Raw genomic sequence first — 19,253 nt, 5'->3', positions numbered from 1 at the left:
CGGGCAAGTTAAAAAAAAATGTTTTACCCTTCAGCCGCAATGGCAGCTTTTCACGCCGTGTCATTGGAAACCCACTGCATTAGTTATGTAGTCCCAGGAAACACGCCATTTCCGTGGCAGGCGGGCTCTCATTCGCCCGCCACACCATCACCTTGCTGCTTCAGCGCTCTGGGTGCCATATTTAATGTTTCATGTTTGTTGAAGGATCAATGGTGTCAGAATACCTGGAGAATCCCCCCCCCCCCCCCACCCCGCACTCCTATGAGCCGTTTTGGTGCATCCACCTATAGGGCAGCACAAATTGAATTTATCATCGTGATCATCAGTTCCTCTTATTGCTGATGGCTATTTCTTATGTGTGTAAAGTCATCTGTTGTGCATTCGAACATGGCGGTGGAGCCTGATTTCAGATCTACATGGCTTCCCAAAGTGCAGGCAAGGATGAATTGTCTGATTTTTGTTGGGATTGCCTGGTCTTTCTAACTTGCCTTTTGTCCTTAGTTGCCTGTATTCTTTGCTGTTCAAAGGAAACAACAAAGTACTTGAGGTTGCTCGCCAGGTAGTTCTTGTTCATTTTTTCCCAGTCAGTGGTGGACATGCCACATTTCCTGAGGTTTGACTTCAAGGCGTCCTTGAACCTTAATCTTGTCCTATCGTTCAGGGGTGTCCAAGTTTAAGTTACGAATACATGACCACCTTAGGGATTTTATCGTCCGTCATGTCCACTCCATCTGAGCTAGACTCTGAACATGAGTACTTCAGTTCCAGGGGCAGAATGGTATGTTCCCCCACCAGCAGGTTTGTAGGTGCGGGTGTGGCCATAAAATTCTTCAGATGGCCTTCCCACTGGCTCCCACAATTTTATGGTCGGACAAGTGAGGCCTAGGCTGGCCTCCATGCCCCCGCTCCAATTGAGGCCCTTATATAGCCAATTAAATACCACTTAAGGGCCATTTCCCTCCCAGCCTCAATTTTCAGGTTGGCAGGAGGAGTTCAGAGGCATGGGAGAAGTCAGAAAAGTGACCCTGCTCACGCCACGTGCAGGAAAGGGGGGTAGGGGTGGGGCGCCTCCATTTACCATTGGGTGCCTCCCCTCCCAAAACATCTGGCTGCTCCAGCTGTCTCCTCCCTCCCTAGCCTCTCCACAAGCAACTCCACAAGCCCCCCATCTCTGCTTATGCCCCTCAAGTCGCACCTCTCCTCCCTGCCCTAAAACCCCCAAAACTTACCAGATGCTGGACTGCCGGGACTTTGACTCCAGAGACTGCTTACAGTACCAACCCTGTCCAATGCAGCTTCTGGCACTGCCGGGACTAGAGCTAACGGCCAATCAGATTGGCTGGTAGTTCTCTGAGGCGGAGCTTCCTCCCAACTGAGGGGCAGAAGTCCGACCTCCAGCCAATTAACATTCATTGGAGCGTTAAATGGCTGTGGGACAGGTAATATCAACTCTTTGGATGGCAGGAAGGGAAACTCTGCCATCTGAAAATGCCTGGGCCCAGACATTACTGCTTTTTGAAGTACCTCAGTGTTGGGCATTTTGTCCTCCCATTTGATGACCATGATGTTCTGAATGCCTCGCATGTGAGAGCTGTCCAACTGTTTATTATGTCTGGAGTAGGTAGTCCGTATCTCACAGGCATATATGAGGGAAGGTATTACCACAGCTTTATACATAGCAAGTTTTGTTGTGAAATTGGTACTTCGCTTCCTCCACAGTAACTTGCATAAATGGGCAAAAGCTGAGCTTGTTCTGGCAATTCTAGTTATCACCTCGCTGTCAATGCAGACATTTCTGGAGGTTGTGCTTCCAAGATCGGTGAGCTCATATACAGATCTTCAGCATTGTGTCATTGATAGTTATAGTAGTGGGGTATAGTCAGAATTTGGTGATGGTTGGTGGAGTTTCGCTGTCTCCCTTGAGCTGATGGTTAGTCCATAGTCACCAGCCACTTTTGTCATTGTTTGAAAACCATGCTCACTGTGTGACATTAGGGCACACTCATTGACCAACAGCAATTCCCATTTCATCATCTCTGACGCCTTAGTTGAAGATTTCAGTTGCCTCAAGTTGAAGAAATTACCATATGTTCTGAATTGGACATAGATTCCATCAACCTTTCCATCAAATACTCCAGAAAGCATGACAGCAAAGAATATTCTGAAGAGCACAGGGGCCATGGCACACCCCTGCTTCACACCACTAGTTATATCAACGGGGTCAGTGTATTCACCACAGTCAGTGACTCTGACCATAATTCCATCATGAAACTGCTGTATCAGATTCTCAACTCTGACAGGACATCAAAGTGTGGCTAAGACTTTCCACAAGGCCTGTCTATTTATTGTGTCAAAGGCCTTCATCATGTCAACAAAGGCACAGTAGTTTCATTTGTTGTTCATGGCATTTCTCCTGTATTTGCTGAAGGGTGGAGATCATGTTGCAAGTTCCTCTATCTTTCCTGAACACACTTTGACATTCTGTCAGTACGCATTATTCTATGTGGCTTACCAATTTGTTGAGTAGAACTTTTTCTAGAATCTTACCGCTATTACAAGCGGAGAGATTCCTCTGTGGTTGTCACACACAGGTTTTTGTCCTTTTCTTTGTACAAGTGAACAATGGTGGCATCTTTGAACTCCTGGGAAATGGTTTGTTGATCCCGCATTATGTGATGTAATTGTGAGTTTGATGGCCAGCAGATTTGCAAATTTCTCCTGGCATCCTGGAGCTTTCCATGTGGGTAGGGGTCTGATGGCTTCGTCAACCTCTCTAACAGAGGGTTTGCTGTCCAGGTTATCACATTTGAGCCAGTCTAAAAGCTTGGCCATAGCTACCCCATTTACAGTGTATGGGTGGTTAAACACACCCTATAGTGCTCGACCAGCGCTCTGATAACTGTCCTGTTTGTCAGGAGATTTTCCTGTCAGTGCTAAGAACAGGTGGGTAGCTGCGTGAGAGAGGAGCATACACAATTTTCAGGGCTTCATAGAAATTCCTTAGCTTGTGCTGATCAGCACAGATTTGAAGCCCTCTGGCTTGTTTGGCCCATCATTGTCTTGCATCCTCTGTAGTTTTCATTGCAGGTTCCTTTTGCTCTCCTGGAATGATTTCTTAGCAGCGAAAGTATCTTTATTTCCCAGCCAAGCTGAATACACATTTTCCTCCTGTAGCAGTTCCTTAATTTGATCAGCATTTTCATCAAACCAACCTTGGTGATTTCTTTACTATGTTCCCGGGACATCATTGACAGCTTCCAAAACTTGGGGCAGAATTTTCTCGTCGGCGTGTGGGCGTGCGTCCCGATGTCACCGCGCCTCATTCCGATCTTCCATTCTGTGGGCATGTAATCGCCTTCAGCATGCGCCCGCCGAACTGTCAAAGGCCTGTTAAGGCCACTAATAAACTAATTAAACTAATTCTGAACACTGCCCAAAAACCTTAAGGTTGGCAGGCAGGCGAAGAGCCCAGACAGCCTTTGTGTTTTGCATGAAAACTCATCCACGGGCAGGATGAGGTTTCATGAAGGGTTTATTAAATTAATAAATATTTTTCAAACAATTCATAAACATGTTGCAGCTCATGTGACACTGTCACATGAGGGGACATGTCTAAATAATTTTATTCTTTCTTTATTTGAAACTTTGAATCTTAACTTAATCTCCCTGAGGCAGCTCCGTGCCTCAAGGAGATTTCTGCACTCTTTTGTGTGCAGGCCCTGACTCTCCTTCATCTCCCCGCCCACACAGGTAGCACTGAGCACTACTGGGCGCGCATCACAAGCCTTAATTGGCCCACCCATGTAAAATGGCGGTGCGGCCGCTCCCGACCAGGCCATCCGACAGACAGAAGATTCTGCCCTTGAAGATTGACCATACCACTTCAACATTAAGAACTGAACTTTCTTTGGAGGACAACCCTGTTCCTCAAGTCTGACACTGAATTGTTTCACAGCTCTCTGAGGATGCCAGTTTCTGCACATCTCGCTTTCTTGGGAGGGTATAGTGCATTTTGGACTTCTGTGAAATAGTAAATTTGTTTTGGAGTGTCGCATTCTTTGGTCTGTAGAGCACTCCACTCCTTTTAACCCTGGTGATCATAACATTTTTTACATGATTCTGCCGGGTGATGATAAAGTCAACCTGATGCCAGTGATTAGATCTTGGGTGCATCCAAGATGATGCTAATGATTGACATATTCCAGAGGTTGCAAAGGCTCAGCAGAAGCATGTCATTGTTGTTGCTTTTCCCCACACCTTGATTCCCCAGGACACCATCCCAAGCCCGATAGCTCCTAACCCTGCATTGAAATCCGCCATCACAAATAACATGTCCTCCTGTGGAGTATTTGCAATAGCTTTGTGCAGGTCCTCGTAGAATTTGTCCTTGATATCCTCATAGTTAGTCATTGTTGGAGTGTATGCACTAATGGTTGTCACATATTTGTTCACCAGATGTAGGCATAGAGTCATGAGGTGGTGTTTTTATGCCCCTAGGAAGAGTATTCAAAATTTTTCATGCTGTCAAACTTAATAGCACCTGCCTCTTGCCTCCCACTTTTCACTTGCCTATCCAGAAGGATGTGTAGCCTGCTGATGGCTCTCTTAGCTGGCCTTCCTCTGTAGGACAGGTTTTGCCTACAGCAGCAATATCAATATCGTATCACAATAGTGCCCTGCCAGCCTGAGCTGGGCTCAGGAAATGCTGTCGTTATCGAGTAGAATTTATACGCTCCAAGAAGCTAAGTAGAGTCCCGTTGTTTCTTTTTGTCTTGCCTGGAATATATTATAGGCTGGGATTTTCCATGCCCGCCGGCATCGGGCGTGTTCGGTGGTGAGGGCTGACAAAATGGCGAGAAGGCCAAAAATCAGTTTCACGACGTCGTGAAACCAGTTTATGATTGTCTGCTCCGCACGCCGATGGCAGACTGCGTTCCCCACTATCGGATGTTGGGAACCTCATTATAAGGCCAGCCCACCCCACCCCCGCTGGATCATCCGCCAACATTGGCAGAAAAACACACTGAAGTGTTTCACAACGGCATATATAAGGTATGCACTTGGGTGGGCTGCACTTCGCTTGGGACTTCAAGGTTTGTTTGCCTACCTTGCTTCAGTCAGCGCTCGCAGTCATCAGCGCCAGGTGTCACAGACAGCACCACATCACTTTTAGGGGGGCTCACAGGTAGATCTCTATCTACCAGATCAGCCATATTTCAGTGGCTTTTCAACGGCTGAAGGGTAAGGTCTTGCTTGGGGAAGGGGGAGAGGTGGCCTCAGGCAAGGATAGAGGCTGCAGGGCGAGGGCTGTACTGGGGAAGGAGGGTATCCCAGGGTGTGTGTGGGGATGCATGTTGATCTGTGCCAGTGGCCTCAAGATGGTAAGGGCTGAGGAGGCAGTTTCCAGAGGAGATGAGACCTGATGGACATGTGAGGGTATGTGTGTGAGAATGGGTGGTGATGTCCCTTTAGTTGGCAGTGAGTGAGCTGACAGTGAATGTGTGATGGGTTTTTGAGTGTGTGAGTTTAAAGTGATGAGATGGTTGCCATACCCTTGCTGCACAGATGAGATCATTCATCCTCTATCTGCATTGGATGGCCAACCTCTTCTGTGCAGCATTGGCACTGATCACCACTGCCATTGCCTATCAAGCTAGAGTGGTAATGTAGCTGCCCCTCTCGCAGCCAGAGCGGGGGTAGAGGACATCACAGTGGGCCTCCACAGCATCCAAAGGCCCTCAAGGGCTGCAGTCTTCTTGCCTTTCGGGGCCATGTCTTCTTTGCTACAGTCCTGGGTTGAAAGCTCTGAGCGAGGCAGTACTTTAAATGTTATGCAAAAACAAAAATTGCTGGAAAAACTCAGCAGGTCTGACAGCGTCTGTGGAGAGAAAGACGGGGTTAATGTTTTGAGTCCATATGACTTCTTCAGAACTGGTTATTCCTGGCGTGATGAAGCAACGAGGTGATGACATGGCAGGTGAATCAGAGCCCTCCCACCATTGAAGCGGTGTGTTTCCCGGGAATGCACAAGTATGTGGCGGGTTTGGGACAATATGGCATGAAAACCCGTTATCACAGCCGGCAGGTAAAGCGGCATTTTACCCACCCACTACCGCGCTTAGTGCAAATCTGGGACGATTCCCCATAGTGTGTGGGATTTGGGATATAACAGGATGTGTGTGAAAGAGTTGGTAAGGTATGCTCACAAGAAACATCCTCTCATTCGTGCATATCTGTTCCCAGTGGTTTGCAAGATGACTGGAGATATGGTCAACTACTGTGGATGATCTGCAGTACCTCCTGTGCCCATGCTGATTAACTTTACAGCTGTCCTCAAAGCTGTGCTGCGATGCTTTCAGTACCAGTAAAGGAATACCATTCCCTCTGCTACATCCATTAAGGCAGTTTTTTGTGCACTTGACAAAGAGTGGTTGGAGATGGGCGTTCTCTCTCATGTGGACACTAGTCTGCATACAACCCTCACCTAGTCTGACCTGTAAACTTACGCAGTTACCCAAGGTGTGGTTGCTACCGTGCACAAGCAGCTACATGGAGCCACAGGTGAGAGCTGGGTGAGTGTAGAGGACCAGATGCAGTTATCCATCCAGTAGGTTGCAGCTGACTCCTGCAGAAGGGACTACCTCTGACACACACCCTTTAATGTGGCTTTAATGTGGTAAAACATTCCGAGGTACTTCACAGGAGCCATAACCAAACAACGTTTCACACTGAGACAAATAGGAGCAATTAGGCCAGATGATCAAAGCTTAGCCAAAGAGATAGGTTTTAAAAAGCATTTTAAAGGAGGGAGAGAGGTTTAGGGGAGGAATTCCAGAGCTTAGCACCTTGGCAGCTGGAGGCACATGTACCAGTGGTGGAGCAATTTAAAATCAAGGAAGCCTCAGAGGCCAGAATGGGAGGAATGCAAATAATCCTGAGGATTGTGGGGTTGAAGGAGATTACGTAGGGAGGGCTGAGGTCATGAGGGATAGTCAGTTATTGAGTTTCTCACTGCTTAAGCCTTCAGTAGGGAATATCATACAATCTAGGTAGAGAAACTTCTGTCTCATTCTCATTTAGGCGATGTACTCATAATAGATTTTGGATGACTCTATGATTATGTCTGAATGGACAGTATAAGCAATTTAAAGTGCCTTGTGCTATGAATAGAAGATATACTAACTTTTATATCAAAGATATACTAACTTTTCCAGAAATTAAGAAATTCAAGACTGGTGGAAATACTTAGTTTTGGCAAGAATTACCTGTATGCTCCTTCAACTTTGACACCTCCAGAGAGATTGGTTTTCATTATTTTTCTCCATTGAATGGCTTTACACAAGCCTTCAAAGCCTGACTACTTGGACTCTTTATGTCCTGTTTCATTTTGGTCCTTGGAGTCAGACTATTTCTGCTGTAGGAAAGCTCATTAATCATGGCCTCAGTCACTTCTAATTTTAGCCATGGCAGAGGAGATTACATCGTGCTCTTTCTGGCTGCCTGAGCATTCAGCACTTTCATCAGGTTGGTGCACTTTGTCAGGTGCAGCCTCTTATCCTGTGCAGTCTTTTACTTCCTTGACTTTGAAATTTAATGCTGAGTGTTCATATTGTATTTTTTGGATCTTCTGAGGGAAGACATTAAAAGACTTATACGGATTTAAATGTACATTAAAAAATTTAGCCGAAGTTGTTTAAAATCCTATATTCATTGTAGCACATGCATCAAATTGCCACCCAATCAGTGATTATATTTACTTATTTGACTAACAATGTTTGCTCTCAGGACATTGCCTGAACTATTCAAATATGTCAAACTTTTTTCTTTTTATTTTGGCCTATATTGAGTGGTGGTGGTAGCAATGGTAACAAGTTCAATCTCCAGTCCAGAGAGTTACCAAGCATGACTCAAATAGAGATGGCAAAAGGAGACTTGCACATGCTCGAGTCATTGGGGAAGGTTGGAGAAACCGGTCATCTCCTTATTGTTTCATTCTTTCATTCCACTTATAGACAACCCACCTTTGCAGATAGTCCATGAAAGGGAGAGAATGTAGAAAGGGATTCATAACTTTGTATTGAGAAGGAATGCAGCTCCATCCTCATTCAGATGGCTTTCCCATCTTCTGGTTTAAAACCCCTCTATTGTATTGAATACACGAATGTCAGTTCTTCCATTTCTATTTTGGACATTCCATTACACTTCATTTTCTAATCCATGTAAATGGACTAGGAACTGTATTCCTATAACATTGAACATACTAGGTTTTTTTTAGTTGATTTCCTGTCCATCAATACAATAATTTGCACAACATGCTTTCCCCAGGTGGTAAATTCCTGACTTTGCTCATGTTGTGTTAATCAGATTGCAGCAGCTCCCTGGAGGAAGGGAAGAAATTCCTGAATGAAGAAATCAAATAGCAATTACTTTGGGGCGAGATGGAAGGGAGAATTCCCTGTACATTTTGTTCGAAAAATTAGTAACCATATTTAAAAAATTAAAGTTGAACTTACAGTAAATGTCAGCATTTTAGCACATCACATTGTAAAGCTCCTGCTGAATTATATACATCAACTTTTATTTTGTTTGATTACAGATCCCCGTAACTCCTTTTCCAAGAACTGGCCGAAGCTTTACACATCGGCTAGAAACTGTGTTTATTCAGTGGTTACAGGTGAATGGAAATAGAGTCCGAGATGTCCCAAGGATCAAGAGAAATTCATTGTTGTTGTGATACACAATTTAAAATGTTCATATTTTGTGCTTTTCCCTCAAATTCTTTACTAACACCAATTTGTTTCAAACGATTTTTCTAAATTTTTAACTTTTTACATGGTATGATCATTCAGCATCACATTTAAATTCAGTACACTTAATATTTCAAAATTTACCAGAATTTAGTTACAGCACAGGTATTTTAAAGCAAGTATAATTTACAATCATACGTGCATACAAATTAGGTGCGAGAGTAGGCCATTCAGCCCCTTGAGCATGCTCCACCATTCAATGATATCACGGCTGATCTGATTGTGGCCTCAAGTCCACATCTGCCTACCCCCAACAACCTTTGAATTTAACAGATTGCCTAAAATATTTAATTTTTAAAAAATCTTTCATTCTCGGGATGTTGATATCACTTGCGTGGCTGCCCTTTATTGCCCATCCCTAACTGCTCTGAGGAGGTTGGGGACCCTTTTCTTGAACCATGAAGTAGTTTTATACTACTGACCAACTTTCAAGGTCACCCCTAAGGATAGCTAATTGTTAACATTGATATGGGACTGGAATCACAACACAGGCCAGCTTCCCTTCCCTTGGTGAATTGGTTGGGGTTTTCCCAACAATCGAACAGCTGAATGGTCGCTTTTATTGATATTTATTTCCAGATATTTAAAAACTGAATTCAAATTTTCAGCTGCCACGGTGGCATTTGAACTTATTTTTGCTGAGTTATTCATTCAGTTTCTGTATATGTAGTTTAATAACATAGCCATTACACTGCTGTACCCCCATAATATTTTGGGGATACATTTAAAATGTGACTACTCCTTCACAATTTTAATGTGGAGACTGTACTGCTACTTTATCAATGCAAAGTGATTTTAGTGCATATCAATGCAAAATTAGAAGTATAACTCAGGAGAATACCCAGCAAAATAAAACTATGAGGTATGAGGCTCCCTCTGTGGAAGATGACTCTTCAAGGGTTTGAGTTTTTACAGTGTGGTACACCTCCAGTCTTAATGGACCAAAGTGCAGTTTCATTCCTTTATCTGCATCGATCTTATGTGGCTGCTTCAAAATATAAGAGCTTCAAGCAGAGAATGCTTGCAGGTATTTCCTATATTTTGGTCTGTGTTACTGCTGTACTAATAAAAGTTTATAATCACAATGATCATCATGTAATGTCACTTGGTGCAATAGAAATAAAATCACGAGTGCTGATCTAGTTGGCTTCTATGTGTAATGAATAGGTTCCTGAACCATAGCTATTGTTGGATTACACATATATGATAAACATTTCAATTTTGAGTTAATAGTTATAAAACACACGTCATTTTTCTGTGATTATCTTGCCTGTATAGGTCACTATGAATTCGTTTTGTGTCCACGGATTCTGATTTACTTTTGGCTTCTGTTTAAACACATCAGCTGTACTAAGACACCTTGCTGTTCCCTAATTTGTAAATATTGACTAATTAAATTACTGACCTCAAATTTAAACTAAAATATTGAATTTTTGTATAATATCATTGAATCATTTCTACATGTATTATTTCCATCTGTTTTGCAGCAATATTTGTACTCATCAAATTTCCAGTATATTTCTCGACATGAGCTTCATAAGAGTGTGAGCAGACAGCAAATGTTACTACAGCTTTCTAAGTATGCAAAATATTTCTGAACATTTCTACATAAACACATGCATAAAACTGCTCAACTATTAGAATTGACATTGGCATTGAAGTGTCTGTTAGAAAAGAAGCAATTGATAGAATGCTTGCTTATTTCTAGCATTAGCAATGTAATTGTGTACAGAGAAGTGGCACTATAATCTCAGCATTGAATTGCAGCAATACTAAATGGAGAAGAAAATTTACATTAAATATGAAAATTGACAATTTTTTTACACAGAGTAGAATTACATACCATATCATTATGTGGAACATTAACATGGTGGTTATGTTACTAGGCCAGAAATCCAAAGGCTTAACTAGACCATATATATAAATACTATGCATGAGCAGGTCAGAGGTTGGATATTCTGGAGCAATTCATTTACCCCCTTTCCATCATCTACAAGGCACAAGCCGGGAGTATGATGGAATACTCCCCACTTGCCTGGATGAGTTCAATTCCAACTCAACACAATCCAAGACAAAACAGCCCGCTTGATTAGCACCCCATCCACTATCTTAAACATTCACCCCCTCCACCACTGACATACCATGGTTTCAGTGTGTACCATCTACCAGATGCACTGCAACAACTCTCCAAGGGTCCTTCTTCAGCACCTTCCAAATTCACAACCTCTACCACCTGGAAGAACAAAGGCAACAGGTGCATAGGAACACCATCACCTGCAAGTTTTCCCCACCCCACCAAAGTCACTGGCCATCTTGACTTGGAATTTTCTCTAGATTCCTTAATCATTGCTGGGTCAAAATCCTGGAATTCCCCCCAATAGCATTACGAGTGTCCTTATACCTCAAGGACTGCACTGATTCAGGAAGGCATTCATTAGCACCTTCTAAAGAAAAGTGAGGAATGGGCAATAATTGCTAGCCTTGCCAGTGACACCTATATCCCATGAACAAACAAAAAAAAATTAAGTAATTTCAGCCCACCTGGTCGGTGTTGATATTTATGCTCTAATTCTTGATTTCCTTTTTATTCCAATTAGTAATAGCCAGAAACTCTAATTAGTGTAATATCAATAACATTACAATGTTTAATTTTCACCACTACTGCACTTTTTTAATGTCCTGTCAATCATTAACATACTATGGATGAAGATGTAACCCTTCGATCCCAAATTTTTTGCCGCCTTCTGACTTTTAGGAGACTAATCGATATTGTCTTATATCCAAAACTATTTAGTATTTTCTTACATATAAGCGTTTAAAAATAAGCGCTTTCCATGTTCTTTGGGCTGAAGCACTCACCAAAGAGAGAACAATTGGTTTCATAAGCATTTACAGACCATCATCTACTCAATTCATTTTTGTATTTTTCTGTAAGGCACTGTACTAATTGAGGTACACTAATTGAATTTGAATGAAAGCTGAAACTGTTTACTTTCACAGCACAGTTCCCTTCCACACCGTAAAATTCCCTATTTTCACTTTTGGCACCTTTAGATGACTTCTCCAACTTCCACCCTCCATAAATCCAAATCATCCAAAAATTTCGCCTCCTATATATTGTCCTGCGCATTGCACCATCCACCACTACACACCTTCCTCAGCAATCCCACTAATCATTACTTTCATCCTTGCTGACCTACATTGGCTTCCTACCCTTCAGTAGATCAAATTGAAAACCCTGCCTAGAAATACTTTCACTGTCTTGCCCAACCTGGTTCTGCAACGTTCGCCAGCTTTACAGCCCATCTACTCCCTTGACTCTGGTTTTCTGTGCGTCCTTCCCTCCTCCTATTCTGCCTTCAGCTCCACCTTTGAAACTCCCTCCCCAAACAACACCAACTTTGTACTTTCAGCTTCACCTTCAAAAGCCTCCTAAATCTATGGCCAAGCTTTGCCATATTGTCGGGTGGATGCCAGTGTTGTAACCATACTGGAACAGCTTGGGAGAGGAAAGTGTGAGGGTGGAGGCGCAGCGGATAGGCTGAACACAGTTGAGTGCCCTGTCAACCACCGTGGGTGGAAAACCTCGGTTAAGGAAGAAGGAAGACATGTCAGAAAAACTGTTTTGGAAAGTGGCATCATCGGAACAGATGCAACAGAGGTGAAGGGACTGAGAGAATTGGATGGTGTCGTTACAGGAAGCAGGATGTGAGGAGCTGTAGTCAAGGTAGCTGTGAGAATCGGTGGGCTGTCCATAGATGATAAAAGTGCTGTCCATAGATTTTGACTTTTATTTTACTTAATAACGGAAACCTCATCCTGCACTTGGATGAGGTTTCATGAAAAATGCAAAGTTCCCCTAGCCGATTCACCCATCCGCCAACTGCAAGGTTGGATGGACCACAAAAATTTGGAATCACTTGCTCCGTTAATGGGCTTAATTGCCCTCTGAATTGTTGGTAGGCACACTTGCAACTTTTGCGCGCACCTACTGACTGAAATATCACGCGAGCGTGGGATGACATCAGGGAACTTGCCCAACAACATCTTACATGATTTCACACCTGATCCGTTCTGGAGCACGCCTGCCGATCAGTGTAAAATTCTGCCCCAAGAGAGCGTATCAACAATTTTTCCTCCCAAGAACAATCGCACAATGGAACAGGCTGCCAAAGGAAATAATCACAGCTCCATCACTTGAAATCTTCAAGATTCCCGTTTAGATTATTTCCATTGAAAAACTTTCTTTATCAGGGCTACCATCACAGCTAGTGCTACCCATATAAATATTGGCAGGATATGGGTCTTGGTCCATGATGCCAACATAAATAAAGCAGAAGCAGAAGCAAGTAGTTCTGTGTTATAGCTTCAGCAGGTTGACACCTCATTTTTAGGTATGCCTGGTTCTGCTCCTGGTATGCCCTCCTGCACTTTTCATTGAACCAAGGTTGATCCCTTGGCTTGATGGTGTGAGGGTATTGAGCCATTGTAATTTAGCACCTGTTGGCAAACTACATATTGTAACATTCAAGATACAGTGTGTACCAGGTTTTGATACATCAGACCCTGCCTTAGGGCAGCCTGAATCCTGTTGAAAGATTTAACAGGACACAGGTTAATCCTAGTCAGAATTGTTGGCAGCAGCTCAGCTGGGGAGCTGGGGCCCTGTCATCCAGAGGCTGCAGTGTAGCCTGGCCAACACAGAGGGATTCAATCTCGAAGGAGGTCAGTTCAGATGGAAAAGAAGACCAAGAAGGCTGGGTCTGGGAGTAGAGATGAGAGGCACTCGGAATAGTGTGCGTTTTGGTGAGGGTTGTACCCATGTAACTTGGGTGGAGTAGAGCTGCTGTCGGCTGGAGATCAGACTGGCTCTTTGAAGGAGAGGAACTGAAATTCCTCATGAGGAGGACAGAGTCTGCAGGGCTTTGTGACTTACAGTGATCCCTAAAATCTAAGTGGACTGCTGAGTAAATTAGTAAAAGTGGACTTAGCTTTATTTGACATTTAATGTACAATTCACAGTTCATATTTGACCACAGTTTGCCAGTTAATGCATATTTAGCTCATGTTAATTCTGGATGTGCAAGTATAGGATAGATAGCATTTAGTGTTTGCTTAGTTGACTCTTGTATAGTAAAAATTCTTCAGTTTGTTTAAGACATCTTGTGGCTTTATTCTCTTAAACAACAAAGAATTCAATTTTTGTCTATTTTAAACAAAAAGTTATTGGTCCCTAGCCAGATCATAACAATGATAATGGTACAGTGAGAGATATGCCAGGCTATGAGGTTATAGATTGTGGTTGCATATAATTCTGCTGCTGATGTGCCTCATAGATACACAGTTTTGAGCTGCTAAACGTGTTCTGAATTTATCCCATTAAGCACAGTGGTCGTGCCACATAACACACTGGAGGGTATGTTCAGTGTGATGATGGAACTTTGTCTTCACAAGGACTATGCAGTAGTCATTGTTACCAATACTGTCATGGACAGTTTCATCTGTGACAGGTAGTTGAGTAAGGACCAGGTCTAGTAGATTTTCCCCTCGTTTGTTGTCTCAACACCTGCCGTAGGCCTAGTCTGGCAGATATGTTCTTTAGGACTTGGTCATAGTGGTGCTGCTGAGCCACAATTAGTGATGGACATTGAAGTCCTCCACCCAGAGTACATTCTGTACCTTTGCCACTCTCAGTACTTCCTTCAAGTGCTGATCAATATGGAGGAGTACGGATTCATCAGCTCAGGGAGGGCAGTAGGTGGAAATCACTAGGTTGTCCTAGGCATACCCAAGGATGGCAATGGTAGTGTCTGAGACATTGGCTGTAAGGCATGATTCGGTGATGTCAGGCTGTTGCTTGACTAGTCTGTGGGAGAGATCTCCCAATTTTGGCACAAGCCCCCTCATGTTAGTGAGGAGGACTTTGCTGGGGCAACAGGGCTGGGTGTGCCATTGTTGTTGCCAGCGCTTAAGTTGATGACAGGTGGTCTGTCCAGTTTTGTTTTACTTTTATGCACAACTGAGAGGTCAGTGAAGTATCAACCACATTGCTGCAGGTCTGGAGTCACATCAAGGCCAGACCAGGTAAGGATGGCAGATTTCCTTCCCTAGTGAACCAGATGGGTTTTTACAACAATGGTTTCCATTATTGAGACTAGCTTTTAGTTTCAGGTTTTATTAATTGGATTTAAATTCTGCCAGCTACTATGGCGGAATTTGAACCCACATCCTCTGACATTAGCCTGGGCCTCTGGATTACGAGACCATTGACATTACCATTATGTCACCATCTCCTCATTGAGATGAGTCTCTGGCTATAACAAGATAGATAAGAATTGAACCAGGCAAGGGTACTTGCACCAAGCTGGAAAATGGAGTGAGATACTGTTCTCGGGAGGACAGTATGGTCAAGAATGTCCAAAGCTGCAGACAGGAGGAACAGTTTACCATGGATGTAATTTGTGACTTTGACAAGGGCCATTTCAGTACTGTGGCCATAATGCATTGGTGATAAAGGAAGTAAATGTTCATTCTGGTAATGTGGACATCAATCAAGTAAACAACACTGCCTTGGATAGTATTGAGCTCCTTGAGTATTCTTGCAGCTACACCTGTTCCTACACATTCCATCACCACATTCCTGATGAACCTTGCATGTGGTGGAGATATGGGGGGTGGGAGGTGAGCCAATCAACACAGAGAATCCATCTTCTGCTCTGATTTTATGGCCATGGCGTTGATATTGCTTGTCCAGTTCAGTTTTTGATCAGTGATGGCCCCCAAGATGTTTGGAAATGCTGATGCCTTTGAAATTTGGAAAAGTCGTTGGACTTCCCTTATTATCTGGCAGTCATGTGGCATGAATATTGCCTGCCACTTGTCAAACTAAGTCTGGATGTTGTCCAACGCTTGCTACAGGCTGAAATGTACAATTGCAGTTCAGAGGAGTTATGAATGGAGCTAAGCTACGTGAACAGCCCCATTCCTGAACCCTCATAGAGAGGGCTTGATGAAGCAGAAGTGAAAGCTGGGCCAAAGACAATTCTCTGAAGAGGTCCTACAATCTTCGAGGGCTGCAATGGTTGAACTCTAACAACCTCAACCCTTTATCTTAAGTATAAATTCATTCATTGGGAAGTTTTCCTATTGACTCAGAACAATGCCTTCACCTCATCGTGCCCACTGCCCTCAGTTTTACTGGGGCTCCTTCATTGATTGAATGCTACTTTAATTCAAGGGCATTCTGGATCAAGACTCTGATGAGCAGTTTATTGGTGAGTAGGTGTTGCTTAATTGGGACTATTAGTAGGAGGAGGCTGTTAATGGAATAATTGACTGGGTTAGACATATTCTGTTTTTGTGACATACCTGTTGGATAATGCTAGTGGCATAGTGGAACAGCTTGGATAGAGAGCTGGCTAGCATTTCAGCCTGACGTTATTCAAAAATAGGGTAGTTTTGGCATGCGCCCTTCCCTGAAGAGCATCAGTGAACCAATAGGTTTTTATGGCATTGGTACAATTACCATACAATGAGTGAAAACGATAATTGTTCATTTTATGAATGCTAGCCTGCGAATTACAAGATTTGTTGGATTGTGTTTCACAATTATGGGGTTTATGAGAGTAAATTGGACAGTTCCATCAAAGAGCCGCCACAGCACTGTGGCACTGTGGGTCTATCTACACCAGATGGACAGCAGCGGTTCAAGAAGTCAGCTTACCGGCAATTAGTGATGGAAAACAAATGCTGGCTTTGCCAGTGATGTGCACATCCCATGAAAGAATTAAAAGTTTGTGATGGTAGGATTTGAACTCTGTGTTGCTAGTCCAACATCACAATGGCTACATTTTTGTGTCCTAGTCTGGTCCATTTATTTAACTGTGTGCGCAATAGCCATAGACTGTAGATATGAATTTAAAGCAGCACTTCCCCCATAAAGGAGCTTTATTTTTCTCCAAGTTCCTTGGGGAACATCATAAGATAATCAAATTGTCAAGCTGGTTGCCTTCATCTGCTTTTACTCAGTAACTGGTTGTCCAGGAGAGATTGGGTAGGTAAGACAAGCATGTCTGGGCGAATTTCAGTCCTTTGATTCTTCATAGAGAACAATGTGGGCAAATAGAGACTACTGACCTCAAGCTTGGATAAAATTAAGTCTCCTGTCAATCGAGTGACGCTCATTGCAACGGGATTAGTGTTCAACATTATACCTCTGTGACAAGACACCTGTATCTTTCATGCCTTCTGGTTAAGGGAAGGACAGATTTAAGTAGCATTATTAGTGAGAACAGAGTTAATTACTTGTGCAGCATAAATGCTTCAGCTAGACAATGGTGAAACACCTGGTTGCAAAGCTGGGATGGAGCCTCATCTAGCTTTGAGCCACTGTTGCTGGACATAGCCAGCTTGGCAAGGCTGCATGTCTAAAGCGCAAACACCCATAGACGTTATTCCATGGGCAGAATTTTGCCCTTGGCGGGCAGGCTCGGTGGGGGCGGGTGGGGGTGGTTGGGAAGCTGTCCACTGCCCGCGATTGCCACCGCGCTGCGATTTCACACTGGTGGACTAATCAAGGCTCGCCCAACATAAAACGTGAGTGGTAGCGCTGAACGCTGCCTGTACAGGAGCGCGTAAGGAAGGTGAGCGGGCCAAACACAAACTTCGTGCATGCGCGCGAGTGAGCGATGCATAATCTCCCTGAGGCATGGAGCTGCCTCAGGGTGATGAAGAGATATTAAAAAAAATGAAAAAAATAAAAAGGTAATAAAACATGTACCCTCGTGTAACTGCCACATGAGTAGAGACATGTTATTAATTCAATTGCAAAACTTTTATTTTATTTGCTTTTGGAAACCTCATCCCACCCATGGATGAGGTTTCCAAAAAAAATGCAAAGGTCATTTGGCCTTTTCGCCTGCCTGCCAACCATTAGGCTGGACAGGTAGTCAAAATTTTAATTAAAAGGCCTTAACAGACCTTTTGTCACCAGGCACCCTACCAATTCTGGCAAGCACCCGCTGACCAAACTATTGCACAACTGCGCCTTGATGTCAGCGTGCTCAGCCGACGTTAATGCGCACCATTTCACGCTCAAACAGGTCGGACGCATACTTGCCCACTAAGTGAAAATTTCTGCCCCATGGTGTGGTACATGATGCTGCAGCAAAAACAAGGTGTTGGAGGCAATAGGTGTGCGGGGGACATGTCATTCAGGCAGGATTCCGCATGTTCTGGACTAGAAGGTGTTGCGAACAATTCAACTGTGCAAAAAGCTGCAATTATAGCTCTCACTAGTTGTACAGTGTACCAACAAGTACTGATTTACAACCTTGGGAAAGTTAGGGGTTGCAGTGGGTGGGGATGTACTTCAAACACAAGTCAGAGATCAAGATCATTTGACTACTAGCATTATTTTCAGTGCACAGCTCACTGTTCATCCTGCAGCCTGCAATCCCAGCTTATTTTGCATATAATGTTAAATTTCATTTCATAGTAAGTGTGGGCTTGTTTGTGGATGTTTGCAATAAAAACAAAAAGTGGTGGAAAAACTCAGCAGGTCTGGCAGCATCTGTGGAGAGAGAAACAGAGTTAACATTTCAAGCCCAATGCAACTCTTCTTCAGAACTTCTGTTTGTGGATTTTTGTGTTGGGCAAAAGGAAATGTATCTGAAGTGAAGTGGACTTAAAGTCATACAGAAATACTTATTTGGTGCCTTTCATTAACAGGTAAATTTCAATGTAAGTGCTTAGAATGTTCGTTTTGAAAAGTATTTTCAATTGGGTATGGCAGCCTGCCATCTCATAAGACAATGGTTTCCGCTGTAGTGGTTATCCCTGTATTGGGCATCAACTAGTGTGGCTCAGGAGACCTCTCTGGCATGGCAGTTCCTGCTGCATTTCTCCTGGGCTGAGAAGATGCACGATTCATTGGCTTTGTTTCCTCTGGGCCCTCTTCTCGGCCAGATAAGCTTTTTGTTTCTGTTCGCCTCTTCCACTGCTACTCCAAACAGTCAGCCTCCAATAGTTGTCAACAACTGTCTCCCAGTTGTCAGTGTCAATGTCTGCCATCTTCATATCTCACTTGCAGGTGTCCTTGTAGCGGAGGTAAGGACACCTAGGAGGTCATGACTCAGTGGCCAATTCACCATATGGAATGTCTTTGGTTATATGGCCGTCATCCATCTGACAAACGTGGCCAAGCCATCACAGGTATCCTTATCTTAACAATGAGTGTATGCTGATGAAATTAGCACACTCCAGAACCTCTGAATTGGTAACTGTGTTCTGCCAAGAGATGCTGAAGATACAGCTGAGACAGCAAAGGTGGAAGCTGTTCAGTGTTTTCTCCTGCCTAACATATATTGTCCAGGTCTCACCATTGCAGAGGAGTATGCTGAGGACACTGGCTTAGTAGACTCTCAGTTTGGTGTTCTCATTTAGGCT

At 43.5% G+C, this 19,253-nt stretch overlaps 1 protein-coding gene across 3 annotated transcripts in view; it reads left to right on the top strand.

The window, feature by feature from the left end:
- Positions 1 to 9,949, top strand: part of LOC121292827 — a 58,343-nt gene extending 48,394 nt beyond the window's left edge. For all 3 annotated transcript variants that reach the window (XM_041215273.1, XM_041215271.1, XM_041215274.1), the window contains exon 6: positions 8,597 to 9,949. In XM_041215273.1, the coding sequence (XP_041071207.1) occupies positions 8,597 to 8,734 (138 nt within the window). In that variant the 3' untranslated portion in view covers positions 8,735 to 9,949. The remainder of the gene's footprint in view (positions 1 to 8,596) is intronic.
- The last annotated feature ends 9,304 nt before the right edge of the window (positions 9,950 to 19,253 follow it).

The sequence above is a fragment of the Carcharodon carcharias genome, chromosome 20 (genome assembly GCF_017639515.1).
Source record: "Carcharodon carcharias isolate sCarCar2 chromosome 20, sCarCar2.pri, whole genome shotgun sequence".
Taxonomy (NCBI): Eukaryota; Metazoa; Chordata; class Chondrichthyes; order Lamniformes; family Lamnidae; genus Carcharodon; species Carcharodon carcharias.
The sequence above is the reverse complement of the archived record's forward strand: the minus strand, read 5'-3'. Positions and strand labels throughout refer to the sequence as shown.